This window comes from Pristiophorus japonicus, chromosome 14, assembly GCF_044704955.1.
Source record: "Pristiophorus japonicus isolate sPriJap1 chromosome 14, sPriJap1.hap1, whole genome shotgun sequence".
Lineage (NCBI taxonomy): Eukaryota > Metazoa > Chordata > Chondrichthyes > Pristiophoridae > Pristiophorus > Pristiophorus japonicus.
In genome coordinates this window covers 67,380,440-67,407,326 of record NC_091990.1, presented here as the reverse complement: position 1 = coordinate 67,407,326, position 26,887 = coordinate 67,380,440, and the positions used below count along the sequence as shown (strand labels likewise).

Genomic DNA, 26,887 nt, shown 5'->3' with positions numbered 1-26,887 from the left:
TCTGCACCCTCTCCAAGGTCTTGACATCTTTCCTAAAGTGTGGTGCCCAGAATTAGACCCAAAGCTCCAGCTCAGGCCTAACCAGTGATTTAAAAGGTTTAGCATAACTTCCTTGTTTTTGCATTCTATGATTCTATTAATAAAGCCAAGAATCCCGTATGTTTTTTTTTATAGCCTTATCAACTTGTCCTGCCACCTTCAAAGATTTGTGTTCATACACCCCCAGGTATCTCTCTTCCTGCATCCTGTTTTAAAATGGTACCATTTAGTTTATATTGCCTCTCCCCTTCTTCCTGTCAAAATATATCACTTCGCACGTGTCTGCGTTAAATTTCATCTTCCATGTGTCTGCTCATTACACCAGTCTGTCTATAGCCACCTGAAGTCTGCTGCTATCCTTTTCACTGCTTACTACATTTCTGAGTTTATGCCCTGTATACCCAAGTCCATTATATATTATATATTAAAACGAGCAGTGTTCCTAATACTGACCCCTGGGGACCCCACTGTATACTTCCTTCCAGTCTGAAAATCAACCGTTCACTCCTACTCTCTGCTTTCAGTCCCTTAGCCAATTCCGTATCCACGCTGCCACTGTCCCGTTAATCCCCGGAGCTTCAATGGGCTTTTCTCCAACTTTCCGGGCAGTCTGCAGCATACCCAGGATCACTAATCGCAGTGTTAGTGAAGATTGTGAAACTTGCGTGACTCTTCCTGCACGAGGTTCTTTGCTAACCACCCCATTTCAGAATCAAATTTACATGCAGGGTTGTATCTTATTGCAGTTTCTAAGTAACTATGCTATTTATGCGTCTTACTTCAGACCTATTTCATTGAATTACTTCCTTAAACAATGAACAGATCTGACTCAACACACAACGTACATTTTGGAGACCCTGCTTCGACGATTTCATTGCCAGCCAACTCGGCCAGTGTGTAAGATCTGTCTCACTCGGCATTAACTTACTATCAGCTCAGTCTAAACTTCACTAACAACTAAGTTACATGAAAGAGCTACTGTCTTGAAATTAGGCAGAATGATACCAGTAATAAATGGTTTAACATGTTCCTGTGGAATTTATGTGACCATTGTTTAATCAAAGGTGCCCCCGTCTGGCTGTGACATAAAAAATATGAGCAGTAGTAGGCCATTCGGCCCTTTGAGTCCACACCACCATTCAGTATGATCATGGCTGATCCTCTATCTCAACATCATGTTCCCGCTTTTTCCCCATACCCCTTGATGCCTTTTGTGTCTCGAAATCTATCTATCGCCTTCTTAAATCCATTCAATGACTTGGCCTCCACAGCCTTCTGTGGTAGAGAATTCCACAGGTTCACCACCCTCTGAGTGAAAAAATTTCTCCTCATCTAAATTCTTGCTGTCAAAATTTCCCCGTCCTAAATTTCCTACGACGTATCCTGAGACTGTGACCCTTGTTTTAGATTTCTCAGCCAGAAGAAACATCTTCCCCACTTCCAGTCTGTCCAACCCTGTCAGAATTTTATGTTTCAATGAAATCCTCTCTCATTCTTCTAAACTCTAGTGAATACAGGCCTAGTCGACCCAATCTCTCCTCATACAACAGTCCTGCCATCCCAGGAATCAGTCTGGTGAACCTTCACTACACTTCCTCTATGGCAAGTATATCCTTTCTTGGGTAAGGAGACCAAAACTGCACACAATACCCCAGGTGTGGTCTCACCAAGGCCCTGTATAACTGTAGTAAAACATCCTTGCTCTTGTACTCAAATCCTCTTGCAATGAAGGCCAACATACCATTTGCCTTCCTAACTGCTTGCTGCACCTTCATGTTTGCTTTCAATGACAGGTGCACAAGGACACCCAGGTCCCTTTGTACATCGACATTTCCCAAGCTATCATCATTTAAATAATACTTTGTCTTTATGTTTTTCCTACCAAAATGGATAACTTCACATTTATCCACTTTATATTGCATCTGCCATGTGTTTGCCCACTCACTCAACCTATCTAAATCGCCTTGCAGCGTCATTGCATCCTCCTCACAACTCACAATCCCACCTAGTTTGTGCCGTCAGCAAACTTGGAGATATTACATTTGGTTCCCTCATCCGAATCATTTATTTATGTGTATATGTATATATATATATAGTGAATAGCTGGAGCCCAAGCACTGATCTCTGTGGTACTCCACTAATCACTGCCCGCCACGCCGCAAAAGACCCATTTATTCCTACTCTGTTTCCTATCAGTTAACCAATTTTCAATCCATGCCAGTATGTTACCCCCAATCCTATGTGCTTTAATTTTGCACACCAACCTCTTATGAGGGACTTTATCAAAGGCCTTCTGAAAATCCAAATATACTACATCCACTGGTTCTCCCTTATCTATTCCATCCGATACATCCTCAAAAAACTCCGTAGGTTTGTCAAACACGATTTTCCTTTCATAAATCCATATTGACTTTATCTAATCCTGTTGATATTATCTAAGTGTGCCGTTATCACATCCTTTATAATAGACTAACATTTTCCCTACTAATGATGTTAGGCTAACCAGCCTGTAGTTCCCCGTTTTCTCTCTCCCTCCTTTTTTAAATAGTGGGGTTATATTTGCCACCCTCCAATTTGTAGGAACAGTTCCATAATCTATGACATTTTGGAAGATGACAACCAATGCATCTACTATTTCCATGGCAACCTCTATTAGTACTCTGGAATGCAGATCATCAGGCCCTGGGGATTTATCAGCCTTCAGTCCCATTAGTTTCTCCAGCACTATTTTCTTACTAATAATCATTTCCTTCAATTCCTCTTGCTCACTAGACCCTTGGTTCCCTAGCATTTCTGGGATGTTATTTGTGTCCTCTTCTGTGAAGGCAGAACCAAAGTATTTATTTAATTGTTCTGCCATTTCCTTGTTCCCCATTACAAATTCCCCCATTCTGACTGTAAAGGATCTACATTTGTCTTCACAAATCTTTTCCTTTTATGTACTTGTAGAAACTTTTGCAGTCGGTTTTTATGATCCTTGCAAGTTTACTCTCGTACTCTATTTTTCCCCTCTTAATCAATCCCTTGGTCCTTTTTTTGCTGAATTCTAAACTGCTCCCAATCGTCAGGCTTGCTACTTTTTCTGGCAACTTTGTATAACTCCTCTTTGGATCTAATACTATCCTTAATTTCTTTTGTTAGCCAAGGTTGGGCCAATTTTCCTTTTGTGTTTTTACGCCAGAAAGGAATGTATAACTATTGCAATTCATACATTCGTTCCTTAAATATTAGCTATTGCCTATCCACCGTCATGCCTTTTAATGAATCTTCCCAATCTATCATAGCCAGTTCATTCCTTATACCTTCGTAGCTTCCTTTGTTTAGATTTAGGACCCTAGTTTTGGATTGGACTACTTCACTTTCCAAATTAATAAAGAATTCAATCATGTTATGGTCACTCTTCCCTAAAGGACCCCACACAACAAGACTGTTAATTAACCCTTTCTCATTACACAATGCCCAATCCAGGATAGCCTGTTCCCTTGTCGGCTCCTCAACATACTGGTCTAAAAAACCATCTTGTACACACTCCAGGAATTCATCTTCCACAGTATTATTACTAATTTGGTTTGGCCAGTCTATATGTAGATTAAAGTCACCTACGATTACTGTAGTACCCTTGTTACATGCATCTCTAATTGTTTGATGCCGTCCCCTACACTACCACTACTGTTTGGAGGCCTATAGACAACTCCCACCAATGTTTTCTGCCCCTTGGTGCTCATTAGCTCCATCCAGACTGATTCTACATCTTGATTTTCTGAGCCAATATTCTTTCTCACTATTGCTCTGATTTCATCCTTTACTAACAATGCCACACCACCCCCTCTTCCTCGTTGCCCGTCCTTCCTAAATATCGAATATCCTTGGATATTTAGTTCCCAACCCTGGTCACCCTGCAACCATGTTTCCGTAATTGCAACTATCTGTTTACATCTATTTGCGCTGTTAATTCGTCTACCTTATTACGGATGCTTCGGGCGTTCAGATACAGTGCTTTTAAATTTGTCTTTTTAACATTATTAGACACCTTAACATTATTTAGTACTGTAGCCCTATTTGTCTTATCGCTATTTTTTTGTTAGTGCACTCTTTTGTTTGTATGCTCTGTCCCTGACATAATCTGGTTATCCTTACCACAATCACTTTCCTGCATTGCTTTCTTTTCTTTTCTCTTTAGCATTCTAGATTTCTCTCCACTGTGACTGTCCTCTCTTTCCCTTCCCACCCCTATTTAGTTTAAAGCCCCATCTACCTCCCTAGTTATTCGGTTCGCTAGAACTCTGGTCCCAGCATAGTTCAGATGTAGTCTGTCCCCACGGAACAGCTCTCTCTCTCCCGAGTATTGGTGCCAATGCCCCACGAATCGAAACCCACTTCTCCCACACCGACCTCTGAGCCACGCATTCATCTCCCGGATTCTATTGACCCTATGCCAATTTGCCCTGGTCCCCGTGTGGCTCCGACCCGGCCACCGTTTAATTTGAACAAATTGGCATTGCTAAAATACTGAGCATAGAAAACTGATGCAAATCTAGTTACCTGATACTGATATTCTTCGGTACATTGTCCATGAACGTAGGAAATCCTTATACACGCAGTCTGAATATCAAATTGCTGAATGCTTTGCATTTTAAATTGGTGTAGAATGCTTTTGAATGGGTGACAAGATCTGAGAGCCCTGTGGGTTTCAGGGATGATGTCACCTCACGGGTCGCTGAATTCCTGCAGTAGCCAGGTCTCTTCAGGAAAGCTGTGCCTAAAGGCATAGAGTGATCCCAAAGAGCGGGGAAAACGTGAATGGGGGAGGGGTTTGGGGATACAGAAGGGGGGCGGTTCCCCACGGGGAGGGTGTTTGGGGGAGAGAGAGGGAAGGTTACCCATGGGGAGGATGTTTGGGGGAGAGAGAGGGAAGGTTACCCGGGGGGAGAGAGAGGGAAGGTTACTCATGGGGAGGATGTTGGGGGGAGAGAGAGGGAAGGTTACCCGGGGGGAGAGAGAGGGAAGGTTACCCATGGGGAGGATGTTGGGGGTGGGGGGAGAGGGCAATTACCCATGAGGAGGGTGTTTGGGGGGGGGGAGGGGTTGGGGAGAGAGAGGGAAGGGAAGGTTACCTGGGTGGGGAGGGGGGGTAGAGAGAGAGAGAAGGTTACCCATGTGGAGGGCGTTGGGGGAGAATGAGAGGAGGGTGTTGAGGGAGAGAAAGAGCGAGAGGGCAGTTCCCCATGGGGAGGGTTTTGGGAGAGAGAGAGAGAGAAGGTTACCCATGGGGAGGGCGTTGGGGGAGAATGAGAGGAGGGTGTTGAGGGAGAGAAAGAGCGAGAGGGCAGTTCCCCATGGGGAGGGTTTTGGGAGAGAGAGAGAAGGTTCCCCATGGGGAGGGTTTTGGGAGAGAGAGAAGGTTCCCCATGGGGAGAGTGTTGAGGGTCTTAAACTGCTCAGTAACTCCCCAGCACATATTATTGATGATCATTTGATCTGTGGAGCAGGTGCTGACTATAGCTGGTGTGTTGCGCAGGGACACGATGGGCCAAATGGTCTCCTGTGTCGTAATTTTTCTATGATTCTATGACAACGGCAGAAAAAGAGAGAGAATATAAAGGTGTCGGACTGTTCTCCCGTATATCTGGATTGTGATATGATTTTTCTGCAGGACCAATGAGGTGGTTCGAAGGCTGCTCTCACTGGAAATGGCAAGTCATGTAAGTCTCTCTCCTTGTCAGATCATGTAATTACATTGAAGAAAAAAGTGTTGTGGACCCCAGGATTTCCCACAACATCATTTCCTGATATTGTAATGAGGGCCTGTGTCATTTCTGCACCGATATTCTGTCTTCTTCCCTGCCCGCCCCCCCAATAAAGGCATTGCGCATCGCCAGGTTATTCATCCACGCTCCCTGTTGCTGGGTTACGGTTCCACGCTGCCCGTTGCTGGGTTACGGTTCCACGCTGCCCGTTGCTGGGTTACGGTTCCACGCTGCCCGTTGCTGGGTTACGGTTCCACACTGCCCGTTGCTGGGTTACGGTTCCACGCTGCCCGTTGCTGGGTTACGGTTCCACGCTGCCCGTTGCTGGGTTACGGTTCCACGCTGCCCGTTGCTGGGTTACGGTTCCACACTGCCCATTGCTGGGTTACCGTTCCACGCTGCCCGTTGCTGGGTTACGCTTCCACACTGCCTGTTGGGTTACAGTTCCACGCTGCCTGTTGCTGGGTTATGATTACACACTGCCAACTGCCCTGCATTACCTGGTACAAGTTGCCATTTTCTACCTATGAGCTGGTGACACCAGAACTCCTGGCAGGCGGTGGAGGCGAAAACCTGGGATATGAAGAGTCAGTAAGAGTATGTGCGGGAGCGAGTATAGGGCTGTCGTTCTGGAACGATGAGCTAAGAGGAGCAGAATTACCTCATCTGTAACTATTCTGTAATACAAACCCGGGCTTTCAAAAACCTCTTGGGTGACTGGAAAGGGAAAGTTGCTGCACTGCAAATTCCCTTCCCTTTATTCTTGAGTAACACCAGGGCAAACGACACAAAATAGGTTGCAGAGTGACTGAAATTGAAGGGCAACAACAAGCCCCTTAGCCATAAGGGGCTTCACGGAGGCCAGGATTTTCTCTATAGGAATGGGCAACGTGGGTGGGGGCACTGTGGTTTGAAAGAAAGACTTGCATTTATATAGCGCCTTTCACGAGCACAGGACGTCCCAATACGCTTCACAATCAATGAAGTACTTTTGAAGTGTAGTCACTGTTGTAATGTAGGAAATGTGGCAGCCAATTCGCACAAAGCAACTCGCACAAACAGCACTGATACTGAGCAGATAATCTGTTTTAGCGAGGTCGATTGAGGGATAAATATTGGCCAGGACACCAGGGAAAGCTGCCCTGCTCTTCAAAATAGTGCCATGGGATCTTTTACGTCCACCTGAGAGGGCAGACGGGGCCTCGGTTTAATGTCTCATCCAAAAGAAGGCACCTCCAACACTGGAGCACACCCTCAGCACTGCACTGGAGTGTCAGCCTAGATTTTTATGCTCCAGTCTCTCGAGTGGGACTTGAACCCACAACATTTAAGGAGATATTCCATAACTCTCAGCAAAGATATATTCCAGTGCGAAAGAAAGACTCTAAGAGAAGGATGAACCATCCGTGGCTAACTAAGGAAGTTAAGGATGGTATCAAATTGAAAACAAAGGCATACACTGTTGTAAAGATTAGTGGAAGGCCAGAGGATTGGGACATTTTTGGAAACCAGCAAAGGACAATTAAAAAAATAAGAGATTATGAGAGTAAACTAGCAGGAAATATAAAAATAGACAGTAAGAGCTTCTACAGGTATATAAAAATGAAGGGAGTAGCTAAAGTAAACATTGGTCCCTTAGAGGAAGAGTCTAGGGAATTAATAATGGGAAACAGGGAAATGACAGAGACTTTGAACAAATATTTTGTATTGGTCTTCACGGTAGAAGACACTAAAAGCATCCCAATAATTGATGATCATGGGCTTATTGGGAGGGGGGAACTTAAAACAATCACTATCACTAGAGAAAAAGTACTAGACAAACTAATGGGACTAAAGGTGGACATGTCCCCTGGACCTGCATCCTGGGGTCTTAAAAGACGTGGCTGCAGGGATAGTGGATGCTCTACCAAAATTCCCTGGATTCTGGAGAAGTCTCAGCGGATTGGAAAACCGTAAATGTAACGCCCCTATTTAAGAAAGGAGGAAGACAGAAAGCTATAGACCGGTTAGCCTAATATCTGTCATTGGGAAAATGCTGGAGTCCATTATTAAGGAAGTAGTAGCAGGACATTTGGAAAAGCATAATGCAGTCAAGCAATGTCAGTATGGTTTTCTGAAAGGGAAATCATGTTTGACAAATTTGCTGGAGTTCTTTGAGGATGTAACGAGCAGGGTAGATAAAGGGGAACCAGTCGATGTCATGCATATGGATTTCCAGAAGGCATTCGATAAGATGCCACATAAAAGATTATTGCACAAGATAAAAGTTCACGGGGTTGGGGATAATATATTAGCATGGATAGAGGATTGGCTAACTAACAGAAAAGAGAGAGTTGGGATAAATGGGTTATTTTCTGGTTGGCAAAAGTAACTAGTGGGGTGCCGCAGGGATCCATGCTGGGATTCCCAACTATTTACAATCTATATTAATGACTTGGATAAAGGGACCGAGTGTAATGTAGCCAAGTTTGCTGATGATACAAAGATAGGTGGGAAAGCAAGTTGTGAGGAGGACACAAATAATCTGCAAAGGGATATAGATAGGCGAAGTGAGTGGGCTAAAACTTGGTAGGTGGCGTATAATGTGGGAAAATGTGAGGTTATCCACTTTTGGTAGGAAAAATAAAAAAGCAAATTATTATTGAAATGGGGAGAGATTACAAAATGCTGCGGTACAGAGGGATCTGGAGGTCCTTGTACATGAAACACAAAACATTAGCATGCAGGTACAGTAAGTATTTAGGAAGGCAAATGGAATGTTGGCCTTTATTGCCAGAGGGATGTAGTATAAAAGTAGGGAAGTCCTGCTACAACTGTACAGGATATTGGTGAGACCACACCTGGAGTACTGCATACAGTTTTGGTCTCCTTATTTAAGGAGGGATATACTTGCATTGGAGGCAGTTCAGAGAAGGTTCACTAGGTTGATTCCTGAGATGAAGGGGGTGTCTAATGAAGAAAGGTTGGGCCTATACTCATTGGAGTTTAGAAGAATGAGAGGTGATCTTATTGAAACGTATAAGATTATGAGGGGGCTTGACAGGGTAGATGCAGAAAGGATGTTTCCCCTCATGGGGGAATCTAGAACTAGGGTGCATAGTTTCAGAATAAGGGGTCGCCTATTTAAAACGGAGATAAGGAGGAATTTCTTCTCTGAGGGTCGTGAATCTGTGGAATTCTCTACCCCAGAGATCTGTGGAGGCTGGGTCATTGAATATATTTAAGATGGAGATAGACAGATTTTAGAACTGTAGAGCTATGGGGAGTGGGTAGGGAAGTGGAGCTGAACCCAAGATCAGATCAGCCATGATCTTATTGAATGGTGGAGCAGGCTCAAGGGGCCAAATGGCCCACTCCTGCTCCTATTTCTTATGTTGTTATGTTCTTCTGATTCAGAGGCGAGAGTGCTACCCACTGAATGAAGACTTGGCTGAAATTAATACGAGACTTCAGCACAGCAAATGATTGGTAGTACAACAAGAAAGGATCTGGGAAGGAGCAAGTGGGAAGTAGGACTGGAGATTGAAATTGCGTGGCTTAGTAAAGTTATGTAAAGGGATGCGGAAACAGTGAAGGAAAGAGAGAGTGACAGAGACATAAGACCTAGACCACGGTGGCTGAATGAGGAGGTCAAAGGTAACTGAACGGTCAAGTAGAAATATTTTAAAAGGTAGAAGGAAATGGATAGTTCCAGATGGCTGGTGACACACTAAGATGGTACTCAGCATGAGTCAGCATTTTCAGGAATGGTGGGGAACTTTGGTCTAGAAATTAATCTGTTGAGCACCACTCCGTCGCACCATGCAATGACGATAAAATGGATGGCGGCTGGTGGCCGGGCTCACGGTGGCCACCATATTCGAGTCCCTCTTTGCACTGCCAGTAACCAGCGGTGCTCTGAAATAAAGAAATGGTGGCATGGTATGTCAATCGGCATGCAACGCTGACTTACCGTCACCACGGCGAACTTTGACACTCGCACTGAATTCAGCACTGGGTCCGAAGCACGCCAGGTTAACCTCTTAAAGGGATACACACATCCTTCAGGTAAGTTTGCAATTAAGCTTTTGGGCGCTTAAAAATGTTTTATTGAAGTAGTGGCTTGCTGCAATAGATGTTAAAAGTTTTTTTTAAGTGCATAGGGAGTACTGCTGGACGCTTGCAAAGCCTCGGTAAAGGAAGTCCTCTGCGAAGACAGAAAATGCTGCAAATACTCAGCTGGTCAGGCAACATCCATGGAGAAAGAAAGAGTCCACGTCGCGGGTCGAGATGCTGCCTGATCTGTTGAGTATTTCCAGCGTTTTATGATTTCAGATTTAAAGCATCCGCTCACAGAGGGAAGAGGAAGACACAGAAGAGTAAGAAGTCAAAGAAGAGGAAGCAGAAGGAAGGATGCAACCCAGAGAGCCCCTTTCTGGCCGGGATATCCGGGATGGAATCGGCTGCCTGTGGTACCAGTCGTCACATCGCCAATCCCCTTTTCAACATTTGACCCACACCTTCCCTTTGTTTCCTCCGCCTCTCCTCGCCCTCCTCCGCCTCCACTTCCTCCTCCGCCTCCACATGGTGGAGTTGTGAGGGGAGGGCGGGAAGTCCAGAGTTCCGTACCAGAAGGAGGAAAGCAGCATCTATTATCCTTCAGCCCCACTGCTGGCCAAGGGCTCCTCCTTGCCTCTGCCAAGATGGCCTGCACTGTCTCCTCCAAGGGGATGAGGTGAGGCTAGGAATGGGTGACATGCCTAGTGATTGGAGGTGGGGGTCGTGGATTTAGCAGTGTGTGAGGCTAGTGGTGCAGTTGGTGGTAGGAGACGGCTTCTGAAGATGCATTCACTGACCCTGGCCTGTGGTCTGAGGTCATGGAGCTTCTTTGGGCACTGGAGCCGGGTGGTGGGGCTGACACTGCTGGCAGTGACAGCCTCGATGATGTGGTCCCACGTCGTTCTTTCTGGAGGGCCTCCTGGCCCCTGTGGGTAGAGGGCTGCTCTTGCAGTGTTGGCCCCTGTACAAAGCTGGAGTGCTGTGTGCGAGACCCTGGGTGCCCCTTCCCTGGATCGCTGAGCCGTTTGTGTTAGTGCTGAGACAGTTTCCCATTTGTTGAGGTTAGGAAGGTAATTCAGCTTTAACAGCTGAAGATTCACATTTGAAACTTCTTTTAAAAATGGAATATTAAAAGGCAGAAAGTGCTGAAAAATGTGTTGATTCACTGTATTTGATTTTATTGGTTCAGTGTGCATGGCCCCTTTAATTCTCACACCTCTTCATTGCCCACAATTCCCTGTGAGCGCCACAGCTTCGCTCACAGAAACTGGGAAGCTGCAACGCTGGACCTGGACAGGAACTTTGTCCCGGATCCCTCCAGCAACGCCACCAGGACTGCGTTGTATGGCAGGTGGGCGCTGTGTTACCCATCTCCGTGCCCCCAGACCAATCTCACTCGGTTAGTGTTGCGGCCATTAACTGCAGTTGCTGGTAGCAACGGCACCTTTGCTGGCGAGCACAGATTTATCTCCCGTGTTTTAAATTTGAGTGTTTCTGTTACCCAAATGTGATCTGATCCTCGGAAACAAATGGGGTCAAAATCCTCCTGTGGGTTTAAGCAGCTGGCTGTTGATACTCTCGACTAGCGTGTGAAGACTGGTGGCTTGGGTGATGTGTTGAAACTCGCTTGCCGCTGAGTAGCAAAGAGCCGGTCAGTGTCCATAGATGGCAGCTGCCTGCAGAAGTTTCAATGTACTTGTTTTTTAAGTGAATGTGGGGCCCGTGCTGAAGGGTTAGCCCATCTTATCCAAGTTCCCTGTAATATTTTGTGTAAAGCACCTCGAGCTGGAGCATGGGGTCGGGGGGTGGGGTCGGGGCGGGGACCTCCCCTGGGTCTGGTTCTTTAACGTGCTGCTGACTATCCTGCGATGTTGATACTGAACTGATTCTGTGCATGACTCACTTTCAGAGAGAGAAGCTGAAACTGAAAACTAGCCAGTTGGTGGAGAAGGTGCGGAGGAGTCCCAGTGACATCGGCTCCACAGAAGTGCAAAGTGAGTTTGCTTTTCCATCACATGCTCCTGCTCACATTGTTGCGTTTGCTTACAGCTATTCAATTCCCTATAATCCTGTACATAAGGGGATATGCATCTAATGTTGTACAGCATGGGGCAGCGTTGTAGCATACAACATTGACGGCCAGGAAAAGAGCAGCTGGTCCATCAAGCCTGCCCCACACCATGATAGCTGGAGCATCACGACTGAACTCTTCTTCCCTCCTCTCCCCAGCTCCCACAGCCATAAATCTCCTGGGTGAGGCAAAAAAGCCAGAGGAAAATCCCAGGGCCAATAAGGGAAAATATACTCTGGAAAATTCCTTTCGGGCGATGGAAGCTGGTCCGGGAGATTGCACGGACCCAGTTCTCTATAAAGATGCTTACACTATGATACGATCTCTGCCCCAGTCAGGAACCAATGATGAGTATAAAAGTAGGGAAGTCCTGCTACAACTGTACAGGGCATTGGGAAGACCACACCTGGAGTACTGCGTACAGTTTTGGTCTCCTTTAGAGGGATATACTTGCATTAAGAGGCAGTTCAGAGAAGATTCACGAGATTGATTCCTGAGATGAAGGGGTTTTCATATGAAGAAAGGTTGAGCCTATACTCATTGGAGTTTAGAAGACTGAGAGGTGATCTTATTGAAACATGCAAGATTTTGAGGGAGCTTGACAGGGTAGATGCAGAAAGGATATTTCCCCTCGTGGGAGAATCTAGAACTAGGTGGCATAGTTTCAGAATAATGGGTTGCCTATTTAAAACGGGGATGAAGAGAAATTTCTCTGAGGGTCGTGAATCTGTGGAATTCTCTGCCCCAGAGAGCTGTGGAGGCTGGGTCATTGAATATATTTAAGGTGGAGATAGATTTTTAAATGATAAGGGAGTCAAGGGCTATGGGAGCGGGCAGGGAAGTGGAGTTGAGGCCAAGATCAAGTTATCCATGATCTTATTGAATGGCGGAGCAGGTTCGAGGGGCCAAATGGCCGACTCTGCTCCTATTTCTTATGTTCTTAAAACCTATCTCTTTGACCACGTTTTTGGCACCTCTCCTAATATCCTAATAGGAGCCAAACAGCTGCCGATCGAGAAACTTTCAACAAACGTAGCCCTGTATTGATCTCTGTCCTTATAGACCACTTTTCTCCCAGGTAATTCCTGACTAGTGGCTTTAACCTGGCCTGTGCCTTTAACACCTAAACATGACACCATGAAGCAGATACCGGCTCCCCTGGGGGCAGTGAGCGTCCCGGGACCCCCTGGGGGCAGTGAGCGTCCCGGGACCCCCTGGGGGCAGTGAGCGTCCCGGGACCCCCTGGGGGCAGTGAGCGTCCCGGGACCCCCGGGGGGCAGTGTCACGGAAGCAAAGGATGGACTGGGAGTTCTCTGATGCCTGAAATGGTTCTGCATGACCATAATGTGTTAAATTATCGGAGTCTAACTCTCTCTCTCTCTCTCTCTCTCTCTCTCTCTCTCTCTCTCTCTCTCTCTCTCCTCACAGTTGCCATCTTAACAGCTAAGATTCGGAATTACCAGGAGCACCTGCAGATTCACAGGAAGGTGAGTGGCACAGCGTGCGAGAGTGGCTCACACAATGAGTGGGGTTCTAACGCTGCACCGGGACAATCCCACCTCCAGCTCCATTTCAGGCTCTCTCTGCCTCCTCGAACAGCCGGGCAAATTGCCATCTCACCCCCCACCCCCCCCCCCCCCCAGCCATTGAAGGGTGAGTGGGAAGCGAGGTGCTGGGGTGGAGGATTTATTCGGGGGCACAGGGCCAAGCTGTACCTTGTCATTGCTTTCAGTGCTGCTAGGCCTGTGTCTAGTTGAGGTAAGCAGCGCTTGCTCAGTGGCTGGTGTGCTGCTTTAAATTGGATCCACTCACAACAGGCGAGGGAGGACCTGCTTTCGATTCCTCTGCTGGCCGGGCAATGAGCCAGGGTCCCCAGTGCTAATCCTTGTATGAACCCGGGGCTGGGGAACTGTACCCCTGTATGGAGCTGGGGAACTGTACCCCCCAACCAGTCCAGGCTGCCCTTTATGCTCCACTCGCGCCTTTTCCCGTCTTCCTTCATCAGACTCTGCAAAACCCTCTATTCCCTTCTCCCTCGTATGCTAATCTAGTCTCCCCTTAATGCATTTATACTATTCGCTTCAACCACTCCCTGTGGTAGCGAGTTCTACATTCACACCACTCTCTGGGTAAAGAAGTTTCTTCTGGATGAACTGTTTCCTGTAGGCTTGCTTCACCACCATGGCTTGTGAAAGTATGTTGGGAAAGGTGCTGGCACAATGAGCCTGACTGATGTCTCAATTTACACACACACATTTTAAAGAAGTCTTCCTTTTCTACCAATTTCCCTGCACTTTCCAAGGGGAGGCCTTGATTCCTTGCTGGCGTATGATTGTGCCGGTGGCAGTGGCACTCGCGATCCTCGGTCAGGTGTCTGCTCTTCATGTGCAGCAAATGAGGGCAGAGAGTGTTAGCCTGCTCCACCAAGCCTGGCGTTGCTCATTGCTTACACACTCCCCTCTCGCAGGGATCAGGCAACCATAGTATTACACAGTATTTACAGCACAGAAACAGGCCTTTCAGCCCAACCGCTCTGTGCCGGTGTTTATGCTCCACACCAGCCTCCTCCTCCCCCTATCCCTATACCCTTCCCTCCCTCACTCCCTCCTGCCCTTATCCAGCCTTCCTTTGAACACATCTCTGCTATTTACCTCAACCACTCCCTGTGGCAGTGAGTTCCACATTCTCACCACCCTCTGGGTACAGACATTTCTGCTGAATTCCTTACTGGATTTATTAGTGACAGTCTTATATTTACGACCTCTAATTTTGGACTCCCCACAACTGGAAACATTTTCTCCACGTCTACCCTATTGAACCTCTTCATAATTTTAAAGACCTCTATCCCGTCACCCCTTGGTCTTCCCTTTCCCAGAGAGAAGAGCCCCATCTTCTTCAATTTTTCCTGAGAATTCGAACCTCTCACTTCTGATTTTTATGATTTTATTTTTTTTGCACCCTCTCCAGTGCCTTTATATCCTTTTTATAATATGGAGACCAGAACAGTTCATAGTACTCCAAGTGTGGTCTAACCAAGGTTCGATACAAATTTAACATAACTTCTCTGGTTTTCAATTCAGTTCCTCTAGAAATCAACTCCAATGTAGGGTTTACAGAAACCCTGGCTGATATTTTCCCCTCTTGATAGCCAATGTTCACACTAAGTTTATTTGGATGCACGGCCATTCAAATTATCGCGCCTGCGTGGTTTTTGGCGTTTAAAAGCCGGCGAGTGGCCTGCATGAAATCTCCAGACACATTGTTCATAACTTCCAGAACTGGCTCAGGCAACAGCAATGCGATTCCGCTCAGGACAGCGGGGGTTACTGCATTCCGATCGGTCCCTGAAACTCTGAAGCATGTTTGCGTTGGCTCGTGGAATCGCACCGCACCACAAGCGTGCCACAGGTTCCATGTCAGATCCTGTATCTTCCGTCCACACCAGGCCCATGGGAGGCAATGGGGAAGTGCAGTAGGCTGCGTGCCATTTGCTGAATTAGTCTCCAAAGGGTCTAGAGGAAAGCAGAGGCAAAAGGTTGATGTGACTGAGGGGCACAGCTCTGTAAAATCTAGTATCAATTTCAAGCATCTGAGCCCCGACCACCTGCTCTAATCGCATTCTCCTGCTCACTCCCCATACCCTTTAATTATTCTCTTTTCAAAGCTGCGAAAAAATATTTTCAAGAATTTATAGGCTTTGTTTCAGTAACAATTTGTAGCAAGTGATTCCACCCCCAACCACACTCTGAAGTCTTTTTTTGCTAACTTCACCATTCTTTGTGGTTGTCTTAATCTGTTGTGCCTCTCGTTATTGTCTCACCAGTGGGTGTAAAAACTACCTGTGTGTTTGGGGCATTGTAGAGGGAGCTTTATTTTGTATCTAACCACATGCTGTACCTGCCCTGGGAGTGTTTGATGGGACAGTGTAGAGAGAGTTTTACTCTGCATCTAACCCTGTGCTGTACCTGCCCCGGGCGTGTTTTATGGGACAGTGTAGATGGAGCTTCACTTTTAACCTACATAAAATTTATACGAGGTTAGTACAGGTGGGTTTTAAAGATTGTGTTAACTCACTGAAACCTAAGGACAGGAGGAGGCCAACTGGATTGTTCTATCTTCACAAAGAAATTCTGTACTCTAGTCCTAGTTCCCTGCTCGTTTTTCATGTCCTTTTTAATATTTTTCCTTGTGTTTAGCTAAATGTTGCGATCGATTGGGTTTTACTGGCCTCTTGTAATGGATTCTGTATTTTAACAATCCTCCGCATGAAAAGGCTGTATATTAACATCCTGTCACACACTGGTTAAAATGGAGGGGGCGCCATACTGTTATTTGTGACTATTGAGTGGAAGTGAAAATCTAAACCAATCACGGGACCTTTGCCTTCCCCCAAACACAAACTTGGTAGCAGACTGCGGTGTTGCTGGGTATTCTGTAGTTTGCTGGGTCATGTGGCAGTTCCGTACTCCAGTAGCCGTTTTCAAGGTGCTCAGAGACATGTGTTTCCTTGGCCAGGACAAGACCAACAAACGTTACATGCTGCTGGCGATGGACAGGCGGAAGAAGCTGCTGAAGTATCTGCGACGATCACGCTACGAGGTGTTTGAGAATGTCTGCACCCAGCTGGGCATTCAGTACACCTTCCCCCCCGAGTACTACAGGAGGGTGACACGACGATGGGCTGCCAAGAAAGCTCTGTGCATAAAGGTAAGGATCTGAACTGGGCTCGGCCAAACCTCACCGGGGGAGAGGGCGAAATCTTCAATATCGTCTGGGAGCTGCTGCTCCCTGATAAGGACGGGTTCCCTGATAAGTCCTGGAGCCCTTCTTCTGATCACCAACCCGTGTGGATGTTGGGTGAGGGCTGGATCAGGCTGTTTTGGGATGAGCTCCCTAGTGCAATGGCTCGGTGATCACAAGTTGATTAACACACTGAGCCGGATCCTGTGGCCGAGGTACTGGTGGATGGCCATTGCCCACAGGACACTAGGCCAGCATCAGTTGGTACCGCAGTGAGAAACCCGAATATCAATAGATGGGCAGTGTGAGTGCTCCACACAGCTTTCAGATTGAGCCCAATCTTACATTACAATTATATAATAAATCGGGCAGAGTCAGCATGGCTTTTTGAAAGGGAAATCGTTTGTGACAAATTTGCTGGAGTTCTTTAAGGATGTAACGAGCAGAGTGGATAAGGGGGAACCAGTGGATATGGTGTATTTGGATTTTCAGAAGACATTCGATAAGGTGCCACATAAAAGGTTACTACACAAGATAAAAGTTCTCGGAGTTGGGTGTATTATATTAGCATGGATAGAGGATTGGCTAACTAACAGAAAACAGAGAGTCAGGATAAATGGGTCATTTTCCGGTTGGCAAATAGTAACTAGTGGGGGCATAGGGATCGGTGCTGGGGCCTCAACTATTTACTATTGTGTTTCTAACACAGATGAGACTGCACACAGGGAGATTAAAGGAACAGTGACCTCAGTCTTTATTGAGACACTCCAGAGTGAGGAACAGGCCTTAGGGGCCGGCTTATATACAGTGCTCCCAAGGGATGCTGGGATGTCTTGGGACTTCGGGGGTTGCGCTCCCTGGTGGCGGAATATAGGAGTGCATGCTTTACAGATACACAACATCACTCCCACCAAAGTCAAAGTGAAAACTATTTACAAGGTGAGGCGGTTGGGAGCCTTTCTTTCCCTGGTGGACCGCCTCGGTACAAATGTCTGTTCTGATGTGTTGGCTGTGTCCTCGCTAGGCTGGCATGTTGTTAGCCCTGCAGGGCTGCTGGGTGAGCCTGGCCTTGCTGGGCTGTTGGGCGTGAAGGGTTCGATTTCCTGGTCCGGGGTGGTGTCATTGATCCTTTGGGTGTGTGTTGTGGGCTTGAAAAAAATGGTGTCTGCTGTGGGTTGTCTAGGGCAGTCTGTGAACCGCAGCCTCGTTTGGTCCAGGTGCTTTCTGCAAGTTTGTCCATTGTCTAATTTGACTACAAACACCCTACTCCTTTCTTTAGCTATCACCGTGCCCGCGATCCACAGTTTAGCACATACACAGGGTCATTCAGATCAATTTCCCGTGACACAGTGGCGCGACCATCGTTTACATTTTGTTGCTGCCGCCTGCTCTCTACCTGATCATGCAGGTTGGGGTGAACCAGCGAGAGTCTGGTTTTAAGTGTCCTTTTCATGAGTAGCTCAGCCGGGGGCACCCCTGTGAGCGAGTGGAGTCTCGTGCGGTAGCTGAGCAGTACTCGGGACAGGCGGGTTTGGAGTGAGCCTTCTGTGACTCGTTTAAGGCTCTGTTTGATTGTTTGTACTGCCCGCTCTGCCTGCCCATTGGAGGCTGGTTTAAACGGGGCCAAGGTGACATGTCTGATCCCATTGCGGGTCATGAATTCTTTAAATTCGGCACTGGTGAAACATGGCCTGTTGTCACTGACCAGTATGTCAGGCAGGCCGTGGGTGGCAAACATGGCCCTCAGGCTTTCAATGGTGGCGGTGGCGGTGCTTCCCGACATTATTTCACATTCAATCCATTTTGAAAAAGCATCCACCACCACCAGGAACATTTTACCGAGAAACAGGCCACATTGTCGATATGGATCATCGACCATGGTCTGGAGGGCCAGGACCACAAACTTAGTGGTGCCCCTCTGGGCGCGTTGCTCAACTGAGCACATACGCTGCATTGAAGTACACAGGACTCTAAATCAGAGTCGATACCGGGCTGCCACATGTGGGATCTGGCTATCGTTTTCATTATTACTATACCCGGGTGTGTGCTGTGGAGATCCGAGATGAACGTCTGCCTGCCCTTTTTTGGGTAGCACTACGCGGTTACCCCACAACAGGCAGTCTGCCTGAATGGACAACTCGTCTTTTCGCCACTGGAACGGCTTGATTAGCTCTTGCATTTCAACGGGGATGCTGGCCCAGCTCCCATGCAGTACACAGTTTTTTTTTTTTACTAGGGACGGCAGAGGATCTTGGCTGTTCCAATTCCTAATCTGGCGGGCCGTGACAGGTGATTTATCATTTTCAAACGCTTCCATGACCATCAAGTCTGCGGGCTGCGCCACCATCAACAAGTTTGCAGGCTGCGCCATTTCCACCCCCGTGGTGGGCAATGGTAGCCGACTGAGAGCATCCGCACAGTTCTCGGTGCCTGGCCTGTGGCGGATGGTATAGTTATACGCTGATAGCTCGAGTGCCCACCTTTGTATGCGAGCTGAGGCATTAGTATTTATCCCCTTGTTTTCAGCGAACAGGGATATGAGGGGCTTGTGATCATTTTCAAGCTCAAATTTGAGGCCAAACAGGTATTGATGCATTTACTTTACCCCGAACACACACGCTAATGCCTCTTTCTCAATCATGCTGTAGGTCCTCTCGGCCTTAGACAAGCTCCTGGTGGCATAGGCGACAGGTTGCAACTTCCCCACAACGTTAACTTGTTGTAATACACACCCAACTCCGTATGACGACGCGTCACATGCTAGCACAAGTCTTTTACATGGGTTATACAATACAAGCAGCTTGTTGGAGCATAAAATGTTTTTGGCTTTCTCAAAAGCAATTACTTGTTTTTTTTATCCATACCCAGTTCTCACCTTTACGCAAAAACACATGTAGGGGCTCTAAGAGGGTGCTTTACCCCGGTAGGAAGTTACCAAAATAGTTGAGTCCCAGGAACGACCGCAGCTCCATGACGTTCTGTGGTCTGGGCGCATTCCTGATAGCCTCTGTCTTGGCGTCTGTGGGCAGAATGCCGTCCGCCGTGACCTTTCTCCCCAAAAACTCCACTTCTGTTGCCGTGAAGACGCATTTCGACCTCTTCAACTGCAGTCCTATGGGATCCAGTCGCTGGAGGACCTCCTCCAGGTTTTGTAGGTGCTCAGCGATGCGTCGAGAGGCCAGTGAAACCAGGAGCTCGGAGAGGCGGGAGTTCCGGGGTCGGAACATCGAGAGGTCTATAAAGGCGTGGCTTGTGCAGCTGCAGCGGGGCAAAAGGCAAAAAAGAAGTAGAAAGAAATTGAAAGGTGACGTCACAGCCAAGGGGGTAAGTGGCTGGTGATTGGTAAGTAGCTTTTCTATTTCAGTAAGTAACATTTAGCATTGTTGTTGCCAAATTAAGTTAATCTAGGGGTTAAGTCAGGGCAGGAGAGCTCGGGCACGTGTTATGCTCCTCCTGTACCATGTGGGAAATCAGGGAAGCCTCCAGTGTCCCTGACGACTACGTCCCTGCAGGAAGTGTATCCGCCTCCAGCTCCTGACTGACCGCGTTGCGGCACTGTAGCTGCGGGTGGATTCACTCTGGAGCATGCACGATGCTGAGAATGATGTGAATAGCACATTTAGTGAGTTGGTCTTACCGCAGGTAAAGGGTCCGCAGCCAGATAGGGAAAGGAAGACCAACAGGAAGAGCAGTGCAAGGAAGGTAGTGCAGGGGTCCCCTTCGGTCATCCCCCTGCAAAACAGATACACCGCTTTAGGTACTGTTGAGGGGGATGACTCATGGGAGAGCAGCAGCAGCCAAGTTCATGGCACTGTGGCTGGCTCTGCTGCACAGGAGGGCAGGAAAAAGAGTGGAAGAGCAATAGTGATAGGGAATTCGATTGTAAGGGGAATAGATAGGCGTTTCTGCGGCCGCAACCGAGACTCCAGGATGGTATGTTGCCTCCCTGGTCAAGGATGTCTTGGAGCGGGTGCAGGACATTCTGAATAGGGAGGGTGAACAGCCAGTTGTCTTGGTGCACATAGGTACCAACGATATAGGTAAAAAAAACGGGATGAGGTCCTACGAGACGAATTTAGGGAGCTAGGAGTTAAATTTAAAAAGTAGGACCTCAAAAGTAATAATCTCAATATTGCTACCAGTGCCCGCGTGCTAGTCAGAGTAGGAATCGCAGGATAGCTCAGATGAATACGTAGCTTGAGCAGTGGTGAAGAGGGGAGGGATTCAAATTCCTGGGACATTGGAACCGGTTCTGGGGGAGGTGGGACCAGTACAAACCGGACGGTCTGCACCTGGGCAGGACCGGAACCAATGTCCCAGAGGGAGTGTTGGCGAGTGCTGTTTGGGAGGATTTAAACTAATATGACAGGGGGATGGGAACCTATGCAAGGAGACAGGGGAATAAAATGGAGGCAGAAGCAAAAGATATAAAGGAGAATAGTAAAAGTGGAGGGCAAAAAACAAAAAGGGCCACTTTACAGCAGAATTCTAAAGGGTCAAAGTGTGTTAAAAAGACAAGCCTGAAGGCTCTGTGCCTCAGTGCGAGGAGTACTCGGAATAAGGTGGAAGAATTAACTGCGCAGATAGCAGTTAACGGGTATGATGTGATTGGCATCACGGAGACATGGCTCCAGGGTGACCAAGGCTGGGAACTCAACATCCAGGGGTATTCAGCATTTAGGAAGGATAGACAGAAAGGAAAAGGAGGCGGGGTGGCGTTGTTGGTTAAAGAGGAAATTAATGTAATTGTAAGGAAGGACATTAGCCTGGATGATGTGGAATTGGTATGGGTGGAGCTGCGGAATACCAAAGGGCAGAAAACGCTGGTGGGAGTTGTGTACAGGCCACCAAACAGCATTAAACAAGAAATAAGGGATGTGTGCAGTAAAGGTACAGCAGTAATCATGGGCGACTTTAATCTACGTATTGATTGGGCTAACCTAACTGGTAGCAATGCGGTGGAGGAGGATTTCCTGGAGTGTATTAGGGATCGTTTTCTAGACCAATATGTCGAGGAACCAACCAGAGAGCTGGCCATCCTAGACTGGGTGATGTGTAATGAGAAGGGACTAATAGCAATCTTGTTGTGTGAGGTCCCTTGGGGAAGAGTGAACATAATATGGTATAATTCTTTATTAAGATGGAGAGTGACAAACTAGGGTCCTGAACTTAAGGAAAGGTAACTTTGATGGTATGAGGCGCGAATTGGCTAGATTAGACTGGCAAATGATACTTAAAGGGTTGACGATGGATAGGCAATGGCAAACATTTAAAGATCATATGGACAAACTTCAACAATTGTACATCCCTGTCTGGAGTAAAAATCAAACGGGGAAGATGGCTCAACCGTGGCTAACAAGGGAAATTAAGGATAGTGTTAAATCCAAGGAAAAGGCATACAAATTAGCCAGAAAAAGTAGCAAGCCGGAGGACTGGGAGAAATTTAGAATACAGCAGAGGAGGACAAAGGGTTTAATTTGGAGGGAGAATAGAGTACGAGAGGAAGCTTGCCGGAAACATAAAAAATGACTGCAAAAGCTTCTATAGATATTTGAAGAGAAAAAGATTAGTGAAGACAAACGTAGGTCCCTTGCAATCAGATTCAGGTGAATTTATAATGGAAAACAAAGAAATGGCAGACCAATTGGACAAGTACTTTGGTTCTGTCTTCACAAAGGAAGACACAAATAACCTTCCGGATGTACTTGGGGTCCGAAGGACGATTGAGAAGGAGAAACTGAAGGATATCCTTATTAGGCGGGAAATTGTGTTGGGGAAATTGATGGGATTGAAGGCTCATAAATCCCCAGGGCCTGATCGTCTACATCCCAGAGTACTTAAGGAAGTGGCCCTAGAAATAGTGGATGCATTGGTAATTTTCCAACAGTCTATCGATTCTGGATCAGTTCCTATGGACTGGAGGGTAGCTAATGTAACACCACTTTTTAAAAACTGAGGGAGAGAGAAAACGGGTAATTATAGACCAGTTAGCCTGACATCAGTAGTGGGGAAAATGTTGGAATCAATCATTAAGGATGAAATAGCAGCGCATTTGGAAAGCAGTGATAGGATTGATCCAAGTCAACATGGATTTATGAAAGGGAAATCATGCTTGACAAATCTTCTGGAATGTTTTGAGGATGTAACTAGTAGAGTGGACAAGGGAGAACCAGTGGATGTGGTGTATTTGGACTTTCAAAAGGCTTTTGACAAGGTCCCACACAAGAGATTGGTGTGCAAAATCAAAGCAGACGGTATTGGGGGTAATGTACTGACGTGGATAGAGAACTGGTTGGCAGACAGGAAGCAGAGAGTCGGGATTAACGGGTCCTTTTCAGAATGGCAGGCAGTGACTAGTGGAGTGCCGCAGGGCTCAGTGCTGGGACCCCAGCTCTTTACAATATATATTAATGATTTGGATGAAGGAATTGAGTGTAATATCTCCAAGTTTGCAGATGACACTAAACTGGGTGGCGGTATGAGCTGTGAGGAGGACACCAAGAGGCTACAGGGTGATTTGGACAGGTTAGGTGAATGGGCAAATATATGGCAGATGCAGTATAATGTGGATAAATGTGAAGTTATCCACTTTGGGGGAAAAAACACGAAGGCAGAATATTATCTGAATGGCGGCAGATTAGGAAAAGGGGAGGTGCAGCGAGACCTGGGTGTCATGATTCATCAGTCATTGAAGGTTGGCATGCAGGTCAGCAGGTGGTGAAGAAGACAAATGGTATGTTGGCCTTCATAGCGAGAGGATTTGAGTATAGGAGCAGGGGGGTCTTACTGCAGTTGTACAGGACCTTGGTGAGGCCCCACCTGGAATATTGTGTTCAGTTTTGGTCTCCTAATCTGAGGAAAGACGTTCTTGCTATTGAGGGAGTGCAGCGAAGGTTCACCAGACTGATTCAGGGATGGCAGGACTGACATATGAGGAGAGACTGGATCGACTGGGCCTGTATTCACTGGAGTTTAGAAGGTTGAGAGAGGATCTCATAGAAACATATAAAATTCTGATAGGACTGGACAGGTTAGATGCAGAAAGAATGTTCCCGATGTTGGGGAAGTCCAGAACCAGGGGACATAGTCTTAGGATAAGGGGTAAGCCATTTAGGACTGAGATGAGGAGGAACTTCTTCACTGAGTTGTTAACCTGTGGAATTCCCTACCGCAGAGAGTTGTTGATGCCAGTTCATTGGATATATTCAAGAGGGAGTTAGATATGGCCCTTACGGCTAAAGGGATCAAGGGGTATGGAGAGAAAGCAGGAACGGGGTCCTGAAGGAATGATCAGCCTTGATCTTATTGAATGGTGGTGCAGGCTCGAAGGGCCGGATGGCCTACTCCTGCACCTATTTTCTGTGTTTCTATGATGTCTCGACCCGTGACCAATATGTCGTCCTGAAAAACCACCGTGCGTGGTACCGACTTGAGTAGACTCTCCATGTTTCTCTGGAAGATCGCTGCAGCCGAACGAATTCCAAACAGGCATCTGTTGTCGATGAACAGTCCCTTGTGCGTGTTGATGCAGGTGAGACCTTTCGAAGACTCCTCCAGCTCCTGCATCATGTAGGCCGAAGTCAGGTCGAGCTTGGTGAACGTCTTGCCTCCTGCCAGCGTCGCAAATAGGTAATCTGCCTTAGGTAGCGGGTATTGGTCCTGTAGCGAGAAATGAATAATAGTTACTTTATAATCGCCAGAAATCCTGACCATGCCATCACTTTTGAGCACTGGAACAATCGGGCTGGCCCACTCGCTGAATTCCACTGGGGAGATGATGCCCTTGCGTTGCAGACTGTCCAGCTCGATTTCCACTCTCTCCCTCACCATGTGAGGTACCGCTCGTGCCTTGTGGTGAATGGGTCGTGGATCCGCACCTTCACCCCGGAAAAGTTTCCAATGCCTGGCTCAAAAAGGGAAGGAAATTTGTTAAGAACCTGGGTACATGAGGCCTCATCGACATGTGATAGCGCTCGGATGTCATCCCAGTTCCAGCGGATTTTGCCCAGCCAGCTCCTTCCAAGCAGTGTGGGGCCATCGCCTGGGACAGTCCAGAGTGTCAGTTCGTGCACCATGCCCTCATAGGTGAGCTTGACCATGGCGCTGCCCAGGACAGTGATGAGCTCTTTGCTGTACGTTCTCAGTTTCATGTGGTTGGGGCTCAGGGCTGGTCTTAGTGCCTTGTTGCACCACAGTCTCTCAAACATCTTTTTACTCATGATGGATTGGCTAGTGCCAGTGTCCAGTTCCATGGCTACGGGTATGCCATTCAATTTTACATTTAGCATTATAAGTGGACATTTCGTCTCAAATGTGTGCACCCCGTGTACTTCAGCATCTGCCTCCTCTCTCAGGCTCGAAGTTGCTTTGATCCACCATGGACCGATCTTCCTCTGCCACGTGGTGGTTAGCAGGTTTGCAGGGCTTGTAGCTCGTCTGCAAGCTCGTTGAAGGTGCCCCATTGTTCCACAGCTCTTGCAAACATACCCTTTGAAGCGGCATGAATAGGCTGAATGGAAGCCTCCACAACGCCAACAAGGTGTGAATTGCCTTGCATTTATCCTTTGTTGCGGGCTCTGAGTCATCTAGGTCACCTGAGGCCTGCTGGCAGTTGCAGACTCGTGGTTTCTGCCCTGTACATTTCTGCTCGCAAACACAGTTCCAGTTAATGTATGAGCATTGCTTGCACTTGTGTGCTGAGAGATTTGTTTGGTGTTATCACTGGTGGACATAAACGCCTGTGCTATCGTAGTGGCCTTACTGAGGGTCGGTGTCTCTACAGTCAAAAGTTTTCGTAGGATGGTCTCGTGGCCAATGCCCAGTACAAAAAAGTCTCTGAGCATCTGCTCCAGGTAGCCATCAAACTCACATTGTCCTGCAAGTCGCCTTAGCTCGGCGACGTAGGTCACCACATCCTGACCTTCAGATCGTTGGCATGTGTAGAATCGATACCTCGCCATCAGCACGCTCTCCCTCGGGTTAAGATGCTCCTGAACCAGTGTACACAGCTCCTCATACGACTTATCTGTGGGTTTCACCGGAGCCAGAAGATTCTTCATGAAGCTGTAAGTCGGTGCCCCGCAGACCGTGAGGAGGACCGCTCTCCTTTTTGCAGCGCTTCCTTCTCCGTCCAGCTCGTTGGCTACAAAGTACTGGTCTAGCCGTTCGACACAGGCTTCCCAGTCCTCACCCTCCGAGAACTTCTCCAGGATGCCCACAGTTTGCTGCATCTTTGCGTTGGATTCGTATACTCGTCGCCAGTTATTGTGTTCCTAACACAGATGAGACTGCACACAGGGAGGTTAAAGTAACAGTGACCTCAGTCTTTATTGAGACACTCCAGAGTGAGGAACAGGCCTTAGGGGGGCCAGCTTATATACAGTGCTCCCAAGGGATGCTGGGATGTCTTGGGATTTCAGGGGATGCGCGCCCTGGTGGCAAAACATGGGAGTGCATGCTTTACAGGTACACAACATTTACAATCTATATTAATGATTTGGATGAAGTGACTGAGTGTAATGTAGCCAAGTTTGCTGATGATACAAAGATGGGAAGGAAAGCAAATTGTGAGGAGGCCACAGAAAATCTGCAAAGGGATATAGACAGGCTAAGTGAGTGGGCACAAATTTGGCAGATGGGAATGTGAGGTTATCCACTTGGCAGAAAAAATAGAAAAGCAAATTATAATTTAAATAGAGAAAAATTGCAAAATGCTGCAGTACAGAGAGGCCTGAGGGTCCTTGTGCATGAAACACAAAAAGTGAGTACAGCAAGTAAACAGGAAGGCAAATGGAATGTTGGCCTTTATTGCAAGGGGGATAGAGTATAAAAGCAGAGATGTCCTGCTACAACTGTACAGGGTATTGGTGAGGCCACACCTGGAGTACTGCGTACAGTTTTGGTCTCCGTATTTAAGGAAGGATTATACTTGCATTGGAGGCTGTTCAGAGAAGGTTCACTAGGTTGAGGGGGTTAAGGGGGTTGACTTATATTTTGAGTAGGTTGGGCCTTTTCTCATTGGAGTTCAGAAGGATGAGAGGTGATCTTATTGAGACTTATAAGATAATGACTGGGATCAACAAGGTGGATGCAGAGAGGATGTTTCCACTTGTAGGGGAAACTAAAACTAGGGGACATAGTCTCAGAATAAGGGGCTGCCCATTTAAAACTGAGAAGAAATTTCTCCTCATGAGCGTTGTAAATCTGTGGAATTCTCTGCCCCAGAGAGCTGTGGAGGCTGGATCATTGAATA

At 47.2% G+C, this 26,887-nt stretch overlaps 1 protein-coding gene across 2 annotated transcripts in view; it reads left to right on the top strand.

Moving 5' to 3' along the window:
- mrps15 (mitochondrial ribosomal protein S15) overlaps nt 1-26,887 on the top strand; it is a 68,748-nt gene that overhangs the window by 12,611 nt on the left and 29,250 nt on the right. For both annotated transcript variants that reach the window (XM_070898521.1, XM_070898522.1), the window contains exons 4-7: nt 5,693-5,741; nt 11,734-11,818; nt 13,324-13,382; nt 16,411-16,602. In XM_070898521.1, coding sequence (XP_070754622.1) covers nt 5,693-5,741; nt 11,734-11,818; nt 13,324-13,382; nt 16,411-16,602 — 385 coding nt within the window. The remainder of the gene's footprint in view (nt 1-5,692; nt 5,742-11,733; nt 11,819-13,323; nt 13,383-16,410; nt 16,603-26,887) is intronic.